Genomic DNA, 20,725 nt, shown 5'->3' with positions numbered 1-20,725 from the left:
AGTTACAAACTCGACTTGAATTAACCTAACAAATGAGGCGAGGCTAAAGCGGTTTCAAAAAAGGCAAATGAAGCTTACGCAATCCAACTTATGTGATCCAGATTTCCCTAGTCAAGATAATTGCGCGTGCACGCTATTCTTGAGCAGCCCTAGAGGTCGAGCGTGGATCAAATCGATCAAAGTTAAAGAGAAAGCGGTAATTTTTGATAAAAATGTATGAAAATGTACTACTGACTGAAAATTATAATACTGCTGCAATAAACAAACCCATAAAATAGTTGGAAAGTCCTTATGGATTAATCCTTGCATGCAGAAACTACATTTAAATATATTGTCTTATTTTAAAGTGATCACATGAAAGCGTGAAACACTGTTAGAAATGATGGGCTAGTGGTTAGTGCTCTCAGCAGTGCATGCGGGGATCCGGGTTCGATCCCCGTCAATACTTATGTGGCTATGCTTTGCTAATTTTTATATACTGTACTTTTTAAAAGTAACACAATCTTAACTTTTAAAAGACAATTTGTAGTTTAATAAAGTAACCTATATAATACATATTTAGCAGATGAATGATTTTAATACATTTACAGTAACTTTAAATGTAACTTACATTTATTTATTTTTTATTTGGGGGTACATTTCAAAAGCAGCAACTTGAGTGGACAATAAAGTAACAGGTGAAAATAAAACATAAATATATTGTTCATAAGAAGTGTAGTTGATTTAAGCATAATCATAGAAGTGTCATAATGTTAGAGGTTGACTGGCAGTGAGGAGAGCACTGACATCTATCAGCAGCACAGCTTTACTCCTGCAGACGAACTGTTGGGTGAACAGCATATGCATTTCTGAATTTACAGTAGTACAAGAAATTTTGTAAAATCATATATGTTTCACATATTCTTGACCAATTATTATTACTTGACATGTTACTCAAAACATTTTTGAAAGCAAATTATGTGTGCGTTTTAGAGTCACAAATCTTCATGTTAAACCCTGGGAGTATGAAAGATTTTAAACCACTGGTTTATTATCACACTGTTAAAAAAATTAGCTGTAGTTATGCAGCTGTTTGCCAATAACTCATGCAGATTCAAAGGTTCATTACCTACTGGCAACAGTTTGTTCAAAGCCAAACCAACACCAAACATCAACAAGTCCATGATTCTACAGCACAAAACTATAAAATAACAGCCTCATGCAAAGCATTTTGTGAACCAGAAATCCTCATCAACCTTTTTCTGTTGTTTCCTTCATATTTTGGTTCCCAGAATGCTTTGCATGAGGCTGTTATTTGATGGTTTTATTCTGTAAATAAAAAGACTTGTTAATGTTTAATGTTCATTTAACTTTGAACAAACTGTTGCCAGTAAATAACATGCACATAAATCTACAGTAAGTTACTGGCAAACAGCTGACAGTAATACTGTAAGTACTACATAATTTTTTAACAGTGTAGTGTTAGGTGTTGATAGATAAACAGAGTTTTATGAATGGTTACAGTGAGGATCAGTTGAAGAAAAGCCTGAGGTATAAGTACATTATACTGTAAGTCTACAGTGCCTTGTGAGCTAAAAAATTATTGTATGCAGGACACTAACAATCTTCTCTGTGATAAAAAAAGAATTTTAACTCATTACAACAAAATGCCAAGAGCATACCATCACATAATTATATTGTATTCCTTCAGCCATGCAGACACCATAATTATTTTTTAAATTTCAAGAAAAATGTAACAACTAGAGAAAGATACAAATACTGTAGATCTTTAAAATAATGTGCATTTTTATGCACACAAAGCATAAAAAAATTAAATGACTGTACTTGACTTTTGTGTGTTGTATATTTAAATTAAATTTCCTCTTTGTGTGACAGACAATCTGAAAAAAATAAAAATAAATAAATATATATATATATATATATATATATATATATATATATATATATATATATATATATATATATATATTTCATCAATACATTGCAATTATATGAATTAAGATACATCTTAAATTTGTTAATAAACTATTATCCTTATATTGGGGTAGTTAAGATTATCATTTATATTCAACATTTGATAGGCCTATAATATACCATATTATGAAACACATGTCTATATTTTATTAATTATTATTGTAACAAAATTTATCAAATTTAATATATAAGTTGATTTTCTTTAATTGTTAGCTTAATAGTGGTTAATAAAGTCAAATAAAATGTCAAAGAGTCAACTGTAATATCATTGCATTTACATTTCAGTGTCAGTGGAAGTCTAGTTAAGCAACAACTGAGGCTTAGCCTGACGCTTAGCCTGCTCCGGACCAGGCTAGTTTGCAAGCATAAGTTTCCATAGTAACGGGGTTGAACTAGTTCAAGTTTGTTTTATGAAACGAAATCCACCGGCAATAAGCCAGACTTAACAAAATAAGCCTGGCTTATTCTGTAATCTGGTTTTATGAAATAGCCCTCTGGTATGTTTTTGTCTTTATTTAGTAAATATTAATTTTGAACTTGTCTAATTAGTCTAATACATAAAAAAAATCACTAATTCACTAAAACGCATCCAGATGGAATATCTGTGTTCTAATAATATTCTGTTTGTTTACTGTATAGTTTGATCGGCGAGATAATCAAAATTATTCTTTCTGTTGTTACCCAAGGGTCAACTTTATCTGTTCTACATAAAGTAGAAAAATTCTTAGTCAATAAGAGAGTCCTCAGGGATGTCGGGAAGCTAAGCCATCACCATCAAACATCATCAGTGGAGGCCTTCCATAGCCTGATTCTTCGATTTGCACCCAAAAATGTGGTCTTCCCATTTATTGGAATGCTGTGCAGGTATTTAAAGTATTCTATTAATTGTGTAAAATAAACTAGTATTTACATTTACAATAAATGTATTGCTTGTTATGTTTTTACAGATTGTACCTTGCAACCATGCATTATAATGAAAATGCAGAACGTGAGCAAGCTGTAACAAAAGCAGGAGAGGCAAAGTTCAAGGTTGTGTTCCCAAAATCTAAGAGAGGGGAATGCGTCGCAAGGCCAGTAAAAACACAAGCGACATACTGTAAGCAGTAACTTTTTTATTTCAAATATATTAATTAAATAAATGTACAAACTGTATGAAGCTGTAAAATAAATGATCAAAACAAAAGATTTACTGTCATATCTTTACAGTTTATGTGGATAACCTGATCAGGCTTGTGTTTGACGAGGTGCTTGAGGACCCAGCTCCATTTGTTGAAAAGCTGAAGGAAATCCCGATTCCATTGGACCTGGCATCACAATTCGAGAGGCCTTCTAAGGAGGATGTGATTGCACGCCATCTCACGCGCATCAGTGTAGGGGTGGTCGGAAGCCGACATACCGACCATCCTGATCGGGAAACTCCAAGCGGATCCTAAGAACAACACACGATGGGATGACAACCCTATTGTGTCGTCCTAGATAGCCCCAACACCAGCTGACAAAGCTTCGATACGCTGTGTATGTGTTACCTCTGTAAGCATTAAAATGGATAATTATTCAGAGCAGAACAATATAGGATATAGTATATTATAATTACTTAAGCATGTTTATTTGAATATTTTTACAATTTTAATATATTGCAATAAAAAACTTTTGGCTGAGTCATATGTTTTTTTCAAGTTACATCTTTTGGGTACTTTGTTACTATAATAATAATAATAATAATAATAATAATAAGTTTAATTTATATAGCGCCTTTCCATAGCTCAAGGACGCTTCACAATAACAGCCAACAGTAAATACATACAGCAGCAGACAATGGACAATTGCCCAGTCCAAGCGATCACAGTTGCGTTTCGCATTGCAAAAGAAATAAACAAAAAAAACCCCAAAAAAACCAAAAATAACATAAAACAGAAGCAAAAACAAACAGGGTCAAATCAGGACAACATGGAAATCGGTTGGTAAGTCAAGAATCTGAGCAACAGGATAATCGAGTGTAAGGAACCTGATTATGAAAGACATGTCATGACAGATAGTATTTGTTAAACAAATGGGTTTTGAGTTTAGACTTAAATTCATGCAGTGTTGTTGCAGCCCTCAGAAACAAGGGAAGAGAGTTCCATAGTTTAGGAGCTATAACTGAGAAAGACCTACCACCCATAGATGAAAGGCGAAATCTCGGTTCACAGAGGAGTTTACAGTCAGAAGATCGGAGGGTTCGAGGGGGAGTATACCGGGAAAGTAAGTCAGAGAGATAGGAAGGAGCAAGACCATTTAGTGACTTAAAGGTAAGCAGGAGAATTTTGTAGGAAATACGAGAGGACAAAGGTAGCCAGTGGAGGTCGAACAGAATTGGAGTGATATGAGCGGATCGCTTAGTGTGAGTTAGCAATCTAGCGGCAGAGTTTTGAATATATTGCAGACGTGAGATAGAGTGTGCTGGTAGTCCGGAAAAAAGAGCATTACAGTAGTCAAGACGAGATGTGATAAACGCATGTACCAAAGCTTCAGCGTCATTTGGGATAACATAAGGGCGGAGCTTGGCAATGCGGCGGAGTTGAAAAAATGCAGCTTTACAGATTTGACTAATGTAGGGGTCGAGAGTCAGTGCAGAGTCAAGGGTGATGCCCAAGTTTTTAACAGTAGCAGCTGGAAAAATGGATGTAGCTTCAAGGTCAATAGTGGGAGTCTTGGTTATGTTTTTTGTTAGAGATGGTGGACCAGTAATTAAGATTTCTGTCTTGGTCAGATTCAAACTGAGAAAGTTGCAGTTCAGCCAGGTCTTTAATTCATTAATACATGAGGATAGCGATGTAGTCTGGTGAATAGAGTCCGGTCTAAAAGCGGTGTATATTTGAATATCGTCGGCATAACAGTGATAGTGAAAACCATGACGACGAATAATTTGTCCGATAGGCAGAATGTAAATAATAAACAGTAATGGGCCAAGAACTGATCCTTGTGGAACACCTCGCTCTAATGTGACAGTGGGAGATTTATAGTTGTGCATACTGATATAAAATTTTCTGTCTGCCAGATAGGAAGAAAACCAAGAGAGCGCAGCTCCTGAGATACCAATCTCTGAGAGGCGCTTCAACAAACGTTTATGACAGACAGTGTCAAAAGCCGAACTAAGGTCTAGTAATAAAAGTATGGAGAGGTTACCCGAGTCAGCAGAGAGTAAGAGGTCATTAATAACCCTTACTAGTGCAGTTTAAGTGCTGTGATTTTGGCGGAAACCAGACTGAAATAAATCGAAGCTATCACTGTGAGACAGAAATGACTGCAACTGAGTGGCAACAACCTTTTCTAAAATCTTTGAGACATAGGGTAAGTTGGAAATGGGCCGATAATTAATTAAGTCAGTTGGGTCCAGATTTGTCTTTTTAAGGGTAGGGGTAACTGCAGCCGTTTTTAGTGAAACAGGAACAGAAGCAGAGACAAGGGACATATTCAATAGATGTGAGATAGGAGCAGAAATGACAGAGGTGCAGTGCTTCAGAAGGGTAGTTGGTGCGGGATCCAGACGGCATGAAGAAGAGTTTGATTTCTGAATTATTTCACTAATTAAGATGGGGTTTGTCATTGTAAAGTTATTAAGTGTATGTATAGACTGAGCATGCTACTTTAGTGTTATTAGTTAAAAATGTAGTAAAGTTGTGAACACTTACTCCTCTAGTGTTCTGCGCCTCAAAGGCCCATAGTCGGTACTATAAATGTTGTGGATGTTCTGCAGTGTGTAGGGATTAAGACAGTTTAGTTTAAAACCTGGATGATGAATCATGCAGGTAGGAGGTCCTGGAACCTGTTGCATTCTCCTTACAACCTAATAAGTAATTATATAGCACTTATATGTAAGCAGTGTTTTATAATAAAGGTTATTACAGTAAAATAATGTAGAACTAACAAATTAAGTCATTTAAATTCATATTTTACTATATGCCACATATGTGTTTCCATTTAGACCAGTTCAAATGATGTAAACAACACTGGTCCAGAAACACTTCCTGTTATAGTTTGTGACAGTTATGTTTTTATTTCACATATATTATCTTTAAGATGTTTGTTTAACTTCAGTTAATTCAGGTTTATATGTTCTGTTGGTTTATTTTATCCCAACGTTTATCTAGTGTTAAAAAACGGAAACAGGAAGTGCTTCTGGACCAGTGTTGTTTACATCTTTTGAAATGGTCTATAGTTTGCAAAGTAATGTAATTACCTTTGGAATCTCTTTGCAACACAAGTTTTCAGCCTCGTTTGGCATTCTGGCACAGTTGCCACACAAACACCTAAACAAGTTAAATGCAAACTAGAGTTTATTGACGGACATCGTTTTAAACGTGATATTTTGACGTTGCAGTTAATTACTGTACAATACATCCTTATTGTTAGGTGGCTGAGGGGAAAAAAATTACGATTGAGAAACGTTCTGCAAAAGTCTTGCTTGCGGAGGTGTTGCTGTAACGGCCGTCTGCTCGTCTGAACTCTCTGGATCGGACTCGGGCTCGAACTGGTAAGGCAGTACAATCGCCATTGTTTCTGCAATCAGCATGTAGCTGTTTACGTACGTTCGTGCTCTCTTTAGGACCGGGAAACCCACGCGAACTCAGGGGCGTATCCTTTCGAACATACGCCGAACCCAGTTGACCAATAACAGTTGAGTAGGCCATCTGACCAATCAGAGTACACTAGACATTTTTGGAGGCAGAGACAGGAACTGAATCCGACCGTTTCAGAAAGAGGGCAAAATTGGTGAGGTATGTAGGCAGTTTATAAAAATAATTTTGCATTAATTAATTGTTTTAATCAAAAATATTTACTATGGGAGACCTATTTATACAGTAAGGTGCCCATTTAGGGGCATAATAGGTGCACTTTAACCACTGTACTCACATGAACTGTTTTAAATATATGTTTAGTACATTAATGGATCCTGAAAGATGAAATGTCATTGCTGACTATGCATATCTTAATTTGTGTTCTAAAGATTAACGAGGGTCTTACGGGTGTGGAACGACATGAGGGGGAGTAAAAAACTACATTATTTTCATTTTTGGGTGAACTAACCCGTTTTAAATCATGATGTGTCATGAAGGGTAACCTGACACATCTGTTTGAACTGTGAAAAGTGGAATTTATGAAGAAAAGTGGCACAACGGTTAATTTATTTTCTTTTTCTGTTCAAAGGGCCGTTGGTACAATGACAACAGTGGAGTAAGGAGCTGCCCTAATGTTGTTTTGTTTGTATTGTTCTATGCAGTTAATTAGTTGAAGTTAATTAAACTTTTTAAAGAGTTAATTAAAGGGTTGCTCCACAAAAAAAGAAAAAATTGTCATAAATTACTTTTCCTCATGTCGTTCCACACCTGCAAAACCTTTGTTCATCTTCAAAACACAAATTAAGATATTTTTTATGAGATCAGTGAGCTTAATTTGTGTTCTGAAGATGATTGAAACTCTTATGGGTTTGAAACGACATGAGGGTGAGTAATTAATGACAAAAAAATAATTTTAGGATGAACCCTTTTCTTTTTTTCATTTTTAATGTTGTGTTTTATAAAGTTTTAATATGCCCCGGTGTCCCACAACGATTGCAAATCGGCCTCCCCTGTGCATCCCACTCGAACCGAGGCCGCACCGACTGGTAGGGTCGTCTTCCTGTCTCCCGGCCTCGTTCGGAGTACACCCGTTCTCGGGGGGCGGGGCCGTCGTCTTGCCTACCACGTCCCGAGCGCAGCTCTCCGATCAGGGTTTTCGACAGCTCCGCCATTTGTTCCTTCACATCTCTCAAGAGCTCCATTTTGAGGGATTGTTTCCAATCCATCCCTTCTGGGGCTGTCGCCGCGGGGCCGCTTACGGCCGCACACACGGGGGCATCCTTCACCTCAACTTGATCGCCCTCGAGCTATGGCTTCCTTCTTCAGGTCCTCAAACATAAGTGCAGGGCCTCTTCCGAATTGTACCCTCAAGCTCTGACGCACGGGGCCCTCCTTCAGCCCCAATAGAAATTGGTCCCTCAACAGGGTTTCCTCGTCTCCCAGCCCGTGATCTTCGCGTCTCTGTAGGCGGGTGAATTGCTCGCGCAGCCTTAGCGCAAAGGCTCTAATTGATTGACGGGGACCTTGTTTGCAATAAAAAAATTGGGCTCGCAGGACGGCTACAGGGGTGGCGTCGCCATATAGGTCGATGAGGAACTGAAAGATAGTCTGGGCGGTGGCTCGAACGGCTTCGGGGCCGGCTTGCACTTCACGCCGGGCTTCCCCTTCTAGGGAATTTAACACAAACTGTTGCTGCTGGATGGCACTCAGCCCCTGGAGGCCGGCCAGATACTCGATCTGTGCTTTCCACTCGGATAAGCGCACATCTGACTCTATCGTGCGTATCTCTGCACCCAGGGGTTTCCCAGGAACACGGGCATGGCACGGGGTGGGGCTTCGGGCCTCTCGGGCACAATGCGGGGTGGGGCTTCGGGCAACTCGTCGTCGGCCATTGAAGGGCCTTGGTCGCTCAACTCGAGGTGGAACCCTGCCGACTACGCCAAATCTGTCACAGGTCGGAGCGGACCCAAGATATCTAAAGGGTCACGCTCCTCCTAGTTCCCACCTCGAGGAGGTTCCCAAGACCACCCCAATGACCAGACAAACAAGTATAATACATTAAAAATACAACTTTATTAAATATTTAAAAACAGGGGAAGGGAAAGGGTAAAGGGCAATTTAAAACACTTCTTTCTCTCTTCTGATTTCAGACGGGATTCCACAAGACGTAAGGGGGTGGGACTCCTGTCTGGGGGTTCCCTGCTGTCCGTGGCGCCCTCCGCTTCTCCTGGAGGCAGAACACAGAGGACACAATGAATAATAAGGCTTGGTGTTTCCCAACTACTTGCCAGCGGACTCGTAGGGACTGTATCTCAGACGTGTTTTCCTGTTCTCGCCCACAGGGTTTCTTTCCGAGCCGCGTTAGAACAAGGATCGAGGCCGTACAGCAGCCCGGGGTCAGTGGACAGCACAGGGGTAGGTTCACCGGACTCTGGGACTCTTTGCTCCTCCGCACGGACTCACTGAAAGCAGAGGTAAGTTGTTATGGACATACGTGACCCACAGACTGGTACTTCTGTGTTTCCTTCACAGGTTTGCTGAGACCAGAAGTAGGTTAGCCTTTATAGACATGCGTGACTGACAGACTGAGGTTCTTTGTGTTTCTCCACAGGTTTCACTGAAAACAGAGAGTTATCCTTCAAGAGCTTACGTTACTCACAGACTGGGGCTTTGTATCTCCCTTCACAGGTTTGCTGAGAACAGAGGTAGGTTAGCATTCATAGACATGCGTGACTCACAGACTGAGGTTCCTCGTGTTTCTCCACAGATTCGCTGAAAGCAGAGGTAAGTTATCATTCGAGAGCTTACGTTACTCACAGACTGGGGCTTTGTATCTCCCTTCACAGGTTTGCTAGGAGCAGAGGTAAGTTAGCATTCATAGACATGCGTGACTCACAGACTGAGGTTCTTCGTGTTTCTCCACAGGTTCGCTGGAAACAGAGGTGAGTTATCATTCGAGAGCTTACGTTACTCGCAGACTGGGGCTTTGTGTCTTCCTTCACAGGCTGGCTAGAAGCAGAGGTAAGTTAGGATTCATAAACATACTTGACTCACAGACTGAGGTTCTTCGTGTTTCTCCACAGGTTTCACTGGAAACAGAGGTGAGTTATCATTCGAGAGCTTACGTTACTCACAGACTGGGGCTTCGTGTCTTCTTCACAGGTTCACTGGAACAGAGGTAAGTAATCATCCAAGAGCATACGTGACTCACAGACTGGGGTTTTGTATGTGTGACTCTGACAGTATATAAGTTAGAGTTTAAACAACGATATCATTCATCATTAATCCAAGCAATGAAAACGACTAGACATTTTACACTCATTTAAGCAAGTATGTAGCTAAAATCATACTTACAGGTTGTGGTTAGGAGACGCATGTTGTTCCAAATAAAGTGGGTACTGAACCATCTTTCATTGCCAAACATCTAAATCCCTCCGTTAAAAATTAATTTTAAGCACTTATTCTTCACAGCAAGACACGTTTAGTATATCCCTCCTTGAAAAAGTCTCCTTTGGTAGTGAAAACAACACAAACTGAAAACACAGCTGAGCTGATGTTTACACTCACACACTTACTAGCTGTGGGCGGGTCATAGTTTTCGTTTTGATAATTAATCAAACGGTGTTGAAGATATGAAAGCACGATATTTATGGGGCATTATCGGGGGTCCTCGCGTTGCGAAGAGCACCAGATGACGAAAAGGTTCCATTTAAGCGCGTAAGCCCGTCTAGTGGACGGCGATCGTGCCGCGGCGATGGTGTTAGATACCGCTTGCGATTAATCAGCTAAACCTTGTGCGCGCTCAACGACCATACATGGAGATCCCACAGGTCGGGGCGTGGGAGCCATAATGTGCCCTCTCCTTGAGAAAAAAGGTCCACTTCGATTATGACAACAAGGACAACAAGACCAAATGTAAACTTTGTGGAGCAAAAATCGCTGGGAAAAACACCACCAACTTGAAGCGACATTTACAGACGACTCATACAGAAATACATGCCAAGGTAAGCATACACGCTAAGGTATTTTATATTATAAAGCACCGTGTTTTCGCTAAACTTTGAATACAATAGAACCTGAACCGTATTTATGGGATTGGATTGTCTGAATTAAAACTGAGTATAAATATTCAATGTCCTCAAATTTAATTAATGTGTACTATTATAGTAGATGTTGTGGTGTTATATGACAAAGTGTGCGTGCGTGTGTTGTGCTTGTGCGTGTGTTGTGCTTGTGCGTGTGTTTGTGAGTGCGTTGTGTTTGTGCGTGCGTTGTGTTTGTGCGTGCGTTGTGTTTGTGCGTGCGTTGTGTTTGTGCGTGCGTGTGTGAGCCAGAGATCTGAGGAGATTGGCAAGAAAGACAACAACCTGATACCCCATTTATTCACACTCACAGATACAGAAGACAGCTGATGAACATGGGCCAAGTGGAAATAAAGCGAGTGCAACCCAGCAGCAGGCCATCTCTACAGCTTTCCTAAGTTCTTCAAAGTACAAAACAGAATCAAAGGAACAACAGACCAAGGAGCAGGCCATAGCTAGATGGATTGGACGCACAGGGTTGCCACTCACAACAATTGAAGACGAGGACTTTATTCAAATGATGGAGATAGTAGATAGGAGACTAACAGTTCCAAAGAAAACTAAAATTAGCAATTTGATTGAAACACAGTATGAACATGAAAGACAAAAATTCAAAGAGAGACTTGCTGCTGCCCAGAGAGTATCCATTGGGCTTGACTTGTGGACAAAAAAAGGACTGGCGGCCTCATTTCTTGCTATAAGCGCATGCTACTTTTGTGTTGAACAAAGTAAACCTGTACACATATTGTTGGCCCTTGAACAAGTAGCTCACCCACACACTGCACAGTCTATTAAGGCATGTGTGGACAAATGTATGCAAGAGTGGGCAATACCAAAGTATGGAATGTTTTTTTGGTCTTTTTAAATTATAAAATAATTAATTAAATTATAAAATAAAAATAAAATTGCAAAATATGTCCCAAATTTGAAAATTTAATGCTAAAATAAAAATTAAAACATAATTTCATTTTCATTTTTAACGTGATGAAGCATCATTCCGGCCAAATTAAAAAATAAAATTAAATTGATGATTTGACATTTCATTTTCAATATAATCTTGAGTCAAGACTGACAATATTAAAATAAAAAGGCAAGACTGAAAAGGAATCTGTAAATACATTTTTTTTAAAGGCTTTTTATTCATACCCAAGCAATAATAGGGACAAAATTAAAATGTAAAGTTCAGTTTTAATTTTATGTTCTGTTTAAATTATTTGTTTTCATTTTCTTTTTCGTTTACATTTTCATTTTCAACTTGTATGCAAATTCAAGGTTAATCAATGGGTGGCGTTTACTTGCTTAAAAAAAGGGGATTGGCTGAAGCAGCGTTGCCAACTCAGCGACTGTGTTGCTAAAATAGCGACTTTATTGCTACATCTAGCGACTTTTAGGCCCATTTAGACAAACTTAGCGAATGTTTGGATGAATCTTAGCTTCACATCTGTACAGATAGGCTACTGTCTCGCTTGTACTGGCCCACGAGTGCCGGGTGGCGCTGTCCCGGTGAAATGTGCGTCTGGTGTCTCTGTGCATGGAGCTGAGCAGTGTAGGAGCTGACGCGGGGATGAGATTCGCATACATTGTTTACATTTCAAAGGAGGAACAAACAATAAAAAGTTGCTGGTCCGCTGTTATATATGTGCGTATTTTCACACATCTGGTCCGGAGGCGTCAGTTTAACGAGCTGATACACCGACCAGTCACTTACTTTTAAATGAACATTATCTGTTTATTTAGCCTATGTGTTGTCTGTACAAGTATCAGAACTTGCGTCCTCTGTGAAATGCGAGTCTCTCGGAGTCTTCTGTGTACACTGCACTGGACACAACATACAGTTCTTCTGACCATAGCTGAAGCGTGGAAGACAAGCTACGCACATAAGGGCTGTGACGATATCACAGTAATACTGCATCACTGCTGTATGCCAGCTGCGGTGATGTCACGGCCGCAACCTTATAAAGTGCGTCATGCCCAAGTGCTCTGATTTCTTGAACTGTACCAACTCACTCCCTGGTTTTAAACCCCTGCGCGAATAACAACATCTTTAAAAGGAAATGTCAGAGCCATGCCCATGAAAGCTCATGTGCAAGGAGTCCGAGCCACGCGCATATTAAGCTTTCTCGTTCAAGGAGAAGCAGGCACTGTGCTGGTGATGATAATGATAGCATAATAATAATTTAAAACTATAATGGGCAAACATGACAACTATCGTTATGAAGGCAGGAGCGCGTATACTGACAGCACAACTCGAAACAGCGAATTTCTGAAAGCAATGATTGGAGTATCCATAAGTTTTGCGCAGTTATTTACGTAATGATGCAATTGTCGATTTCGTTTTGTATCCACTTTGAGAAAATCTAATTAAACATACTAACAATAATAACATTAAATAATATTTATTTTTGATATCTTTTGAGTTTAATAAAGCAATAAACCCCGAGAAGCAGTGGGTTACCAGTGCATTTTATAACAGCTAATGGGCGTTGTTAGGCACGACGCGAAGCGTCTGGTAACCCAGCGCTTCAAGGGGTTTATTGCGTTTATAAAACGGTTACTTCATATGCATAACGTTAGCGGGATTTTATATAATAAAACCCAAATAAGTTGTAATTATATTAGGTCAAATATTACTCTTCCGCCAAACAAAGTAGTTCCTCAGGATCAAGTGTGACTGAAACAGAGCGCAGTTTTCTCCAACACAGACGCTGCAAAGACACAGACGCAGCAAAGACACAATGAAAATATGATTTAAGACTGTGGTGTTTATGTTATAAATCACCATTCATCTAATTTATACATTAACATTTATATTAATGTATAAATTAGATGCAACTGTTGAAGTGATGATCAAATATGCTTGGAAGCATGCTGAACTCTTTCCCCGTCAGCGTTTTTTTTTTTTAAGTTGCCACCCAGTTTTAGTTTAATGCCTTGCAGAAAAATGTTCTTCTTTATATAAACATAAAATATCAAATGAAAGTACAGACCATCCGCTTTCAAACAAAAACAAACAAAAAAACATTTCATCCTACCTTCATTTGTTCTCTTATCACCTCTCAAATTTTTTTAAAAGCGAGGATAATTCCATTTTTGTGAAGAACTTTAGTAAGAGATCAAATTCACATCCATGAACAGTACTACACGGTGTTTTCAGTGAATGCGTCAGTGTTTAAGTTGGGTAAGATCGCCCCCCAGTGGATAATAGCGGACGTATGAACTTGAGTTATAAAATCCTCAGACAACGTTTTCTCTTTATCGACGAGATGACTCAACAATATTTATTGAAATGTATCTGGATATCGCCATTAATTGTGCAATTGTATACAAATTAAAAATATGATTAAAGACTGTGGTGTTTATTTTCATAAATCAGTACGCAGCAACAGTGGCTCAGTGGTACTTATGTAATGTGGTCTGAACCGTGAGGTTACCGGTGTATTTTATCACGGCTTAGAACGCGTTTCAACCAATCAGAATGAAGAACCAGAACTGCCCGTTTTATAATATCAATTATGGAACAGTTTTTGTCATTGTTTGTAACCCATTTTTTGTACAATAAATTATTAAGATTTTCAACATGTTTGGAGAAGTGTGTTTCTATTCACGGAGAGTTTACCGAAAATGAATGTCTAAAGAAATAGGAATCAGGTTTTGCACAACTCATGAGAAACAATCTTAAACTCTGCATGTTCTTTCTGCAGGTTTTCAGGTTGTTATTCTATGAAATGTATTGTATAAAATGGGTTATAAACGATGACATAAAAGGTCTAAATCATAGTATATTCAAAAGATATAAAAAACAAAAGTTAACATATAGAAATACATATTATTTCACATTGTTATTGCTAATATAATTTGTTGTTTTAATAATATGGGGTGGGTTGTTGTGCTAACAGTCTAACCGCGTGATTCTGTTGCTTCTTCAGCGTTACAAATGAGGACCACTTACAAATATGCCACAAAGGCTGAAGGTCTGCTCTGCCAGTGTGCCCGCTGCAAAAGTGACTGGTCACTGTGTATGTCCATTTTCATGAAATGCATACAAATAACACACAGTGTGATTATAGTGCTATATATACGCCAATTTTGCGAGCATATGATACTCCAGTCCTTCACGGATTTTGACATAATTATGTATTGCACGATAATCACACTGTGCTATGTGTATGCATTTGATGAGAATGGCTGACGCCTCACCGGATCAGATGTGTGAAAATACGCACATATTTAACAGCGGACCAGCCACTTTTTATTGTTGTTCCTCCTTTGAAATGTAGACAATGTGCGCGAATCTCATCCACGCGTCGGCTCCTGCACTGCCCAGCTCCGTGCACCAGAGACACCAGACGCACATTTCACCGGGACAGCGCCACCCGGCACTCGTGGGCCAGTACAAGCGACACAGTAGCCTATCTGTACAGATGTGAAGCTAAGATTCATCCAAACATTCGCTAAGTTTGTCTAAATGGGCCTAAAAGTCGCTAGATGTAGCAATAAAGTTGCTATTTTAGCAACACAGTCGCTGAGTTGGCAACGCTGCTTCAGCCAATCCCCTTTTTTTAAGCAAGTAAATGCCACCCATTGATTAACATTGAATTTGCATACAAGTTGAAAATGAAAATGAAAACGAAAAAGAAAATGAAAACAAATAATTTAAAGAGAACATAGTAAAGCTAATAGAACTAGATGTTTCAATCCCTTTAGTTGGAAACTCTTGACAGTAGCAGTCGGTGTGGAGTGGTGAAGAGGAGGATAAGGTATTTCACTGGGGTCATCAGGTGGGCACCCTGCTTCATTGACGTTTCGTTGATTAAAGCCCACAACGTCTCCAGAAGGCTCAACGATGTACCCAGCGTCCCAGGTACACCCCCCTCCATGCCATACCCTCCATATTCCTAATGGACTCTGCATGGCAGGGGTGTCCTTCTCCCTGAGTCGGGCCTATGCCTGACCGCATACCATCTGTCTCTACCTTACTGCCCAATTGGGGTCTTTGCGCTTGATCCAAAGCCAATTACTACTTTTTTCAGCAGCGCTTGACATGGACCTGATGGCCTGTTGGAGAGAGCGACCCTTGACCTCTACTTTTTTTAGTAAGCTGGTGGTAGATGTGGCAACAAATCCCCTGCATCCAACCTCTACTGGAAAGATTTTAGTCTTCCATCCATTCTGAAATGCTTCAGCTGCCAGATCATGATACTTGTTCTTTTTTCTCTCATAAGCCTCTTCAACCCCATCTTCCCACGGTACTGTTAATTCTACAACATATGCCAGCTTTTTTGTTGGAGACCACAGGACCATGTCTGGCCGCAGTGTTGTAACCACTATCTCTGGGGGAAACACAAGCTTCTTGTTAAGGTCCACTTCCAATTTCCAATCCCGGGCTGACTGCAGGAAACTTGCCTCCTTTGGTGTTATACTCGGCTCTTGATGTTGGCCAGCTGGTACGAACTTTATAAAGTCAATATGTCCTGCCTCTGTTTGTGGGAGATCGTTTACGGTGGTTCACTTTTCTTCCAGTATTGATGCCAGTTCTCTGAGCACTTGGTTATGCCGCCAAGTATAGCGCCCTTGGTTAAGACTTGTAGTACACCCTGACAGTATGTGCCTTAGGGATGCAGGTACATGACACAGGGAACAGGCAGGATCTTCTCCATACCACTCTTTCAGATTTTGGGGGGAGGGTAGTAGATCATATGTGGCTCTAATTATAAAACTCAGCCGTGCTCCCTCCATCTGCCAGATGTCGCGCCAACTGAGCTTTTTCTTCTCCAGACCCTCCCAGTTGGTCCATCTCCCCTGCTTGGCCATTGAGACAGCTTTGGCATGTCGCTCTTCCTCCTCCTGTCTCCTGACTTCTTGTACCACTAGCTGTCTCTTTTGTGTTGACATTGCATTATGCCACAGAGGAGTTTTTGGGATGAGTCCAAACCCTGCTCTCCCATGCTGTACTTGTCCAACCACGTCTCTGAGGTGAAGTGCAGACTTTGCACTCTGAACAGCTTCTAAAGGTGTCCACTTCCTTCCCGCTACCACCCTGGGAGCTGATGCTCGAATGACTGCATCCTCGGATTCAGTTAATGTCATTACAAGCCTGGCTTTAGTGCATTTGAACTCTTCCACAAGCCCTGTGATTGGTAATTCCAATTTGCCATGTCCATAAAGTCCTACAGAACTTAAGCACCGTTTTATAAAATTAAAACTGAACTTTACATTTTAATTTTGTCCCTATTATTGCTTGGGTATGAATAAAAACCCTTTTAAAAATGTATTTACAGATTCCTTTTCAAGCTTGACTTTTTATTTTAATATTGTCAGTCTTGACTCAAGATTATATTGAAAATGAAATGTCAAATCATCAATTAAATTTTCTTTTTTAATTTGGCCAGAATGATGCTTCATCACGTTAAAAATGAAAATGAAATAATTAATATAATGTTTTAATTTTTATTTTAGCATTTATTTTTCAAATTTGGGACATATTTTGCGATTTTATTTTTTATTTTATAATTTAATTAATTATTTTATAATTTAATTAATTAATTTAAAAAAGACCAAAAAACCCTTCCATACCAAAGGAGAAGATTCTGACGGTAATAACGGACAATGGGAGTAACATGGTGGCTGCCTTTAAAAACACCACAGCAGAAGAAAGCAGCTCTGAGGAGGACTCCCCTGGGTCCATGATGGAAAGTGACTCTGAAATTGATGACCAGCGGTGAGCCATGTTTAGTTTATTTTTTTTAGGGCTGGGCATAGATTAATGTAGATTAATCTCATACAAAATAAAACAAATGTTTTGAGTTTGTGCTGTGTGTAATATATAAATACACACACACACACACACACACACACATTCATGTATTTATTTAAGAAACATCTACATGTGTATATATATTTATTTATATTTTTATATATTCTAAATTAAATATAAATAAAAACGATATTTAAATAAAACATTTCTTAAATGTGTGTATATATATATATATATATATATGTATGTATGTGTGTGTTTTTAAATATACATAATATTTACACACATCACAAACTTATATATTATGCAAAAAAATTGTTTTATTTTGTATAAGATTAATCTAAATTAATCTATGCCCAGCCCTATTTTTTTACATGACAGTCAATTATCACATGAATGATTTCCCCCCACCACATACTACATATATACAGACACACACCAGACACTTTATTAGGTTTAGACTTATTTGATTGTCTTTTCTTGTTATTAGGTACCATCATGTCGACATGGAAATGGACCGCACACCATGCGTGGTGCATACCATACAACTTGTGGTCCACATGTTGCAGAAAGAGACAACTGTCAAAAGAGTCCTCGATAAAGCAAGGTTTGTGGTAAAACTCTTTCGCAAGTCCTCAGTTGCAACACAGAGGTTATTGGACCAGTGTGGTGTTATTGTTGTAAATGACTGCCCCACACGCTGGTCAAGCACATTCAACATGGTCACACGACTACTCACAGTCAAAGATGCAGTCTGTCAAATCACAAATGACATGGGATGGGACAGTTTGCTTACAAGTGAGTGGCAAAAGCTTTCATATTTTCATGACCTACTGCTGCCTTTTGCGGAACACACTAAAACTCTCCAGAGTGACACCACATCTATGTCCCTAGTTGTTCCTGCTCTCTTTGATCTGCTGAGCCACCTAACTGAATTTGCAGAGAAAACTCGGTACAGAGACCTCGCCACTCTTGCAGAGAAAATGAGATCAAATCTGAACCAGCGTTTTGCTTGCCTCTTGGATTCAACCGATGAAAAGCTCTCAGCACTTGCAGCAGCTGCCTGCTTTGTCAATCCAACTGCCTGTGAAATCCTTGTTAATGTTGATGTGGCTGATGGAAATATCAATGAACTGCTGAAACAGGCAGAAGACTATGTGGTCAAATGCACATTAGGCTGGAAAAGAGTGACAGTTTTTATCACAGTTTAAAACCTTTTGCATTAGACTTGTTGGCTATACCAGCTTCTCAGGCTTTTGCAGAGAGGGTATTCAGCATCACAGGTGACCTCACAAGAGGACGGCGCAACAGAGGAAGGGTCACATTGGAGCGAAATGCTTTCCTTAAAATGAACAGAAACAAATAGAACTGTTGTAATCACTACTATTTACAGCATTTGCTGTATATGCACAACTTGAATCATACTGATTTGGTTTTTGTTTAATTTGAGAGCAGAGATTTTTTTGTTCCATGCAATAATGGCATTACAGCTTAGCATGTAATTCACTTGTTTTGAGTTGAGCTCATTGATACTAGTTTTAATTAGTAACAGAAGAAATTTTTATTTTATGTGCAATGACATTACAACCAATGCATATTTTCATTTACATGTGTTTTGTTGTTCTTTTCAAATGAACATTAAGGAAATATTTGCAATGGCATTACACCTTTTGTTCTTATTATTTATGCTTATTATTTTTGAGAATTGCACTTTATTTTTTATATTTTTGCACTTAATGTTTTTGATTTTACACAGGCTGTAAGTTCAGAGTTAGGTGGTTATCTGTTTTCATAAAATTGGACCATGTATATTTTTCAGGGAGAGTGGTCTTAAGCTTATATTATGTGAGCTCTTTGATATTTAAGAAAAAAATTAAATGCATGTTTTGCATTACAACAGTTAAATCTGTGTCTGTATTGCATATTCAGATCTTAATACCAACAGCTGTTCCCCCTCGACAGCTGTTCCCCCTCGGTGGCCTGGATGACGTCCTAGTGGGGGGGGGGGGGCGGAGGCAGCCGCTGCAGGGCGCCCTCGGCGAGGAGCAGACGGGGCAGCCGGCACTGGGGGGGCGAGATGCAGGTCACTTGCGCCGGGGCATGATCTGAGTGATCGCTTCTGTTTGCTTCTGGGCGGCAGAGAACTGCTGGGCGAAGGACTCCACCGACTCGCCGAAGAGACCGGTCTGGGACACTGGAGCGTCTAAGAACTTGTTCTTCTCCGCATCCGACATGTCCGCAAGACACAGCCATAGGTGGCGTTCTTAGACCACCAGCGTGGACATGGCACGACCAATCGCCTGCGCTGTCACCTTTGTTGCACGGAGAGCCAGATCAGTGGCAGCCCGGAGCTTCGAGAGGACAGGCGACTCGTGTCCTCCCTCAAGCAGATCCCTCAAGGCCTTCGGTTGATGAACCTGCAGCAACGCCATTGCATGCAGGGCTGAATCCGCCTCTCCGCATGCCTGGTGGGCTGCGCCCGTTAAACCGGTCGACTGTCTGCAAGCATGGGAGGGGAGGGTTGGGCAGTCCTTCCAGGAGGGAGCGGTGGCCGGACACAGCTGCATCGCGACCCCCCGCTCCACGGGAGGGATCCCCGTATAACCCTTAGCGGCTCCACCGGTGAGGGAGGTGGGGGGGAGGGCCGAAACGGGCGCAATCTGGTCGAAAACGGCGACTTCCAAGTTCTCATCAGCTGCTTGTGCACCTCGGGGAAGAAAGGCACTGGAGGAGAGGGCTGTGAAGCCCGGGCAGCTCCGAAGAACCAATCATCCAGACAAGACGGTTCGGGCTGAGGGGGGTTAACCCACTCTAACCCTACGGTCTTCGCCGCTTGAGATAGCACGGCCACCATCTCCGGATCGAACTCCGGCGTCGCAACCCGACCAGAGGGAGGAAGGATATCGGGATCCATTTCAGAGGGAGGGGGCCCACCCTCGGATGTTGGGAGGCTGTAGAACACGATGCTGCAGTCTCCATTGGAACCTCTGCCGGCTGTGGACGAGGAGGCTGAGGACGAATCCCCCGGCCGGTTCAGCACAGTGATGCGGAGGTCATCCTTTGAGAACCTCACAGCCGCAACGTGGCGACGCTCGACACTCGCAGGATGAGGGTTGCGTTTTTCCCGGAGGAAAGACAACCATCTCCGCAAATCCACAAGGGACATGCTCTCGCAATGAGAACACTCACCCTCAGCAAACGTTGCCTCTGCGTGCTCGATGCCCAAGTACGAGAGACAACGCTCGTGACCGTCCTTCGGATCCATGTACTTCCTGCACCCAAGATCGCATGGACGAAAAGCCATCCTTAAAAGGACG

At 40.5% G+C, this 20,725-nt stretch overlaps 1 protein-coding gene across 1 annotated transcript; it reads left to right on the top strand.

Annotated features, from left to right (window-relative positions):
• The first annotated feature begins 17,215 nt into the window (after positions 1-17,215).
• Positions 17,216-19,316, top strand: LOC129417007 (zinc finger BED domain-containing protein 4-like). Its single transcript, XM_055171424.2, has 2 exons — positions 17,216-17,372; positions 17,899-19,316. The coding sequence occupies exons 1-2, from the start codon at positions 17,272-17,274 to the stop codon at positions 18,617-18,619; spliced, it is 822 nt and encodes a 273-aa protein (XP_055027399.2). The 5' UTR covers positions 17,216-17,271; the 3' UTR covers positions 18,620-19,316.
• Positions 19,317-20,725: the final 1,409 nt, after the last annotated feature.

This window comes from Misgurnus anguillicaudatus, chromosome 7 (assembly GCF_027580225.2).
Source record: "Misgurnus anguillicaudatus chromosome 7, ASM2758022v2, whole genome shotgun sequence".
Classification (NCBI taxonomy): Eukaryota; Metazoa; Chordata; class Actinopteri; order Cypriniformes; family Cobitidae; genus Misgurnus; species Misgurnus anguillicaudatus.
Note: the sequence above shows the minus strand (reverse complement) of the source record. Positions and strands in the feature narration are given on the sequence as shown.

Coding starts and splice junctions, on each gene's coding strand:
- LOC129417007 (XM_055171424.2), top strand. CDS start 17,272: ATGGTGGCTGCCTTTAAAAACACCACAGCAGAAGAAAGCAGCTCTGAG. Junction 17,373..17,898: donor TCTGAAATTGATGACCAGCG/GTGAGCCATGTT, acceptor TCTTGTTATTAG/GTACCATCATGTCGACATGG.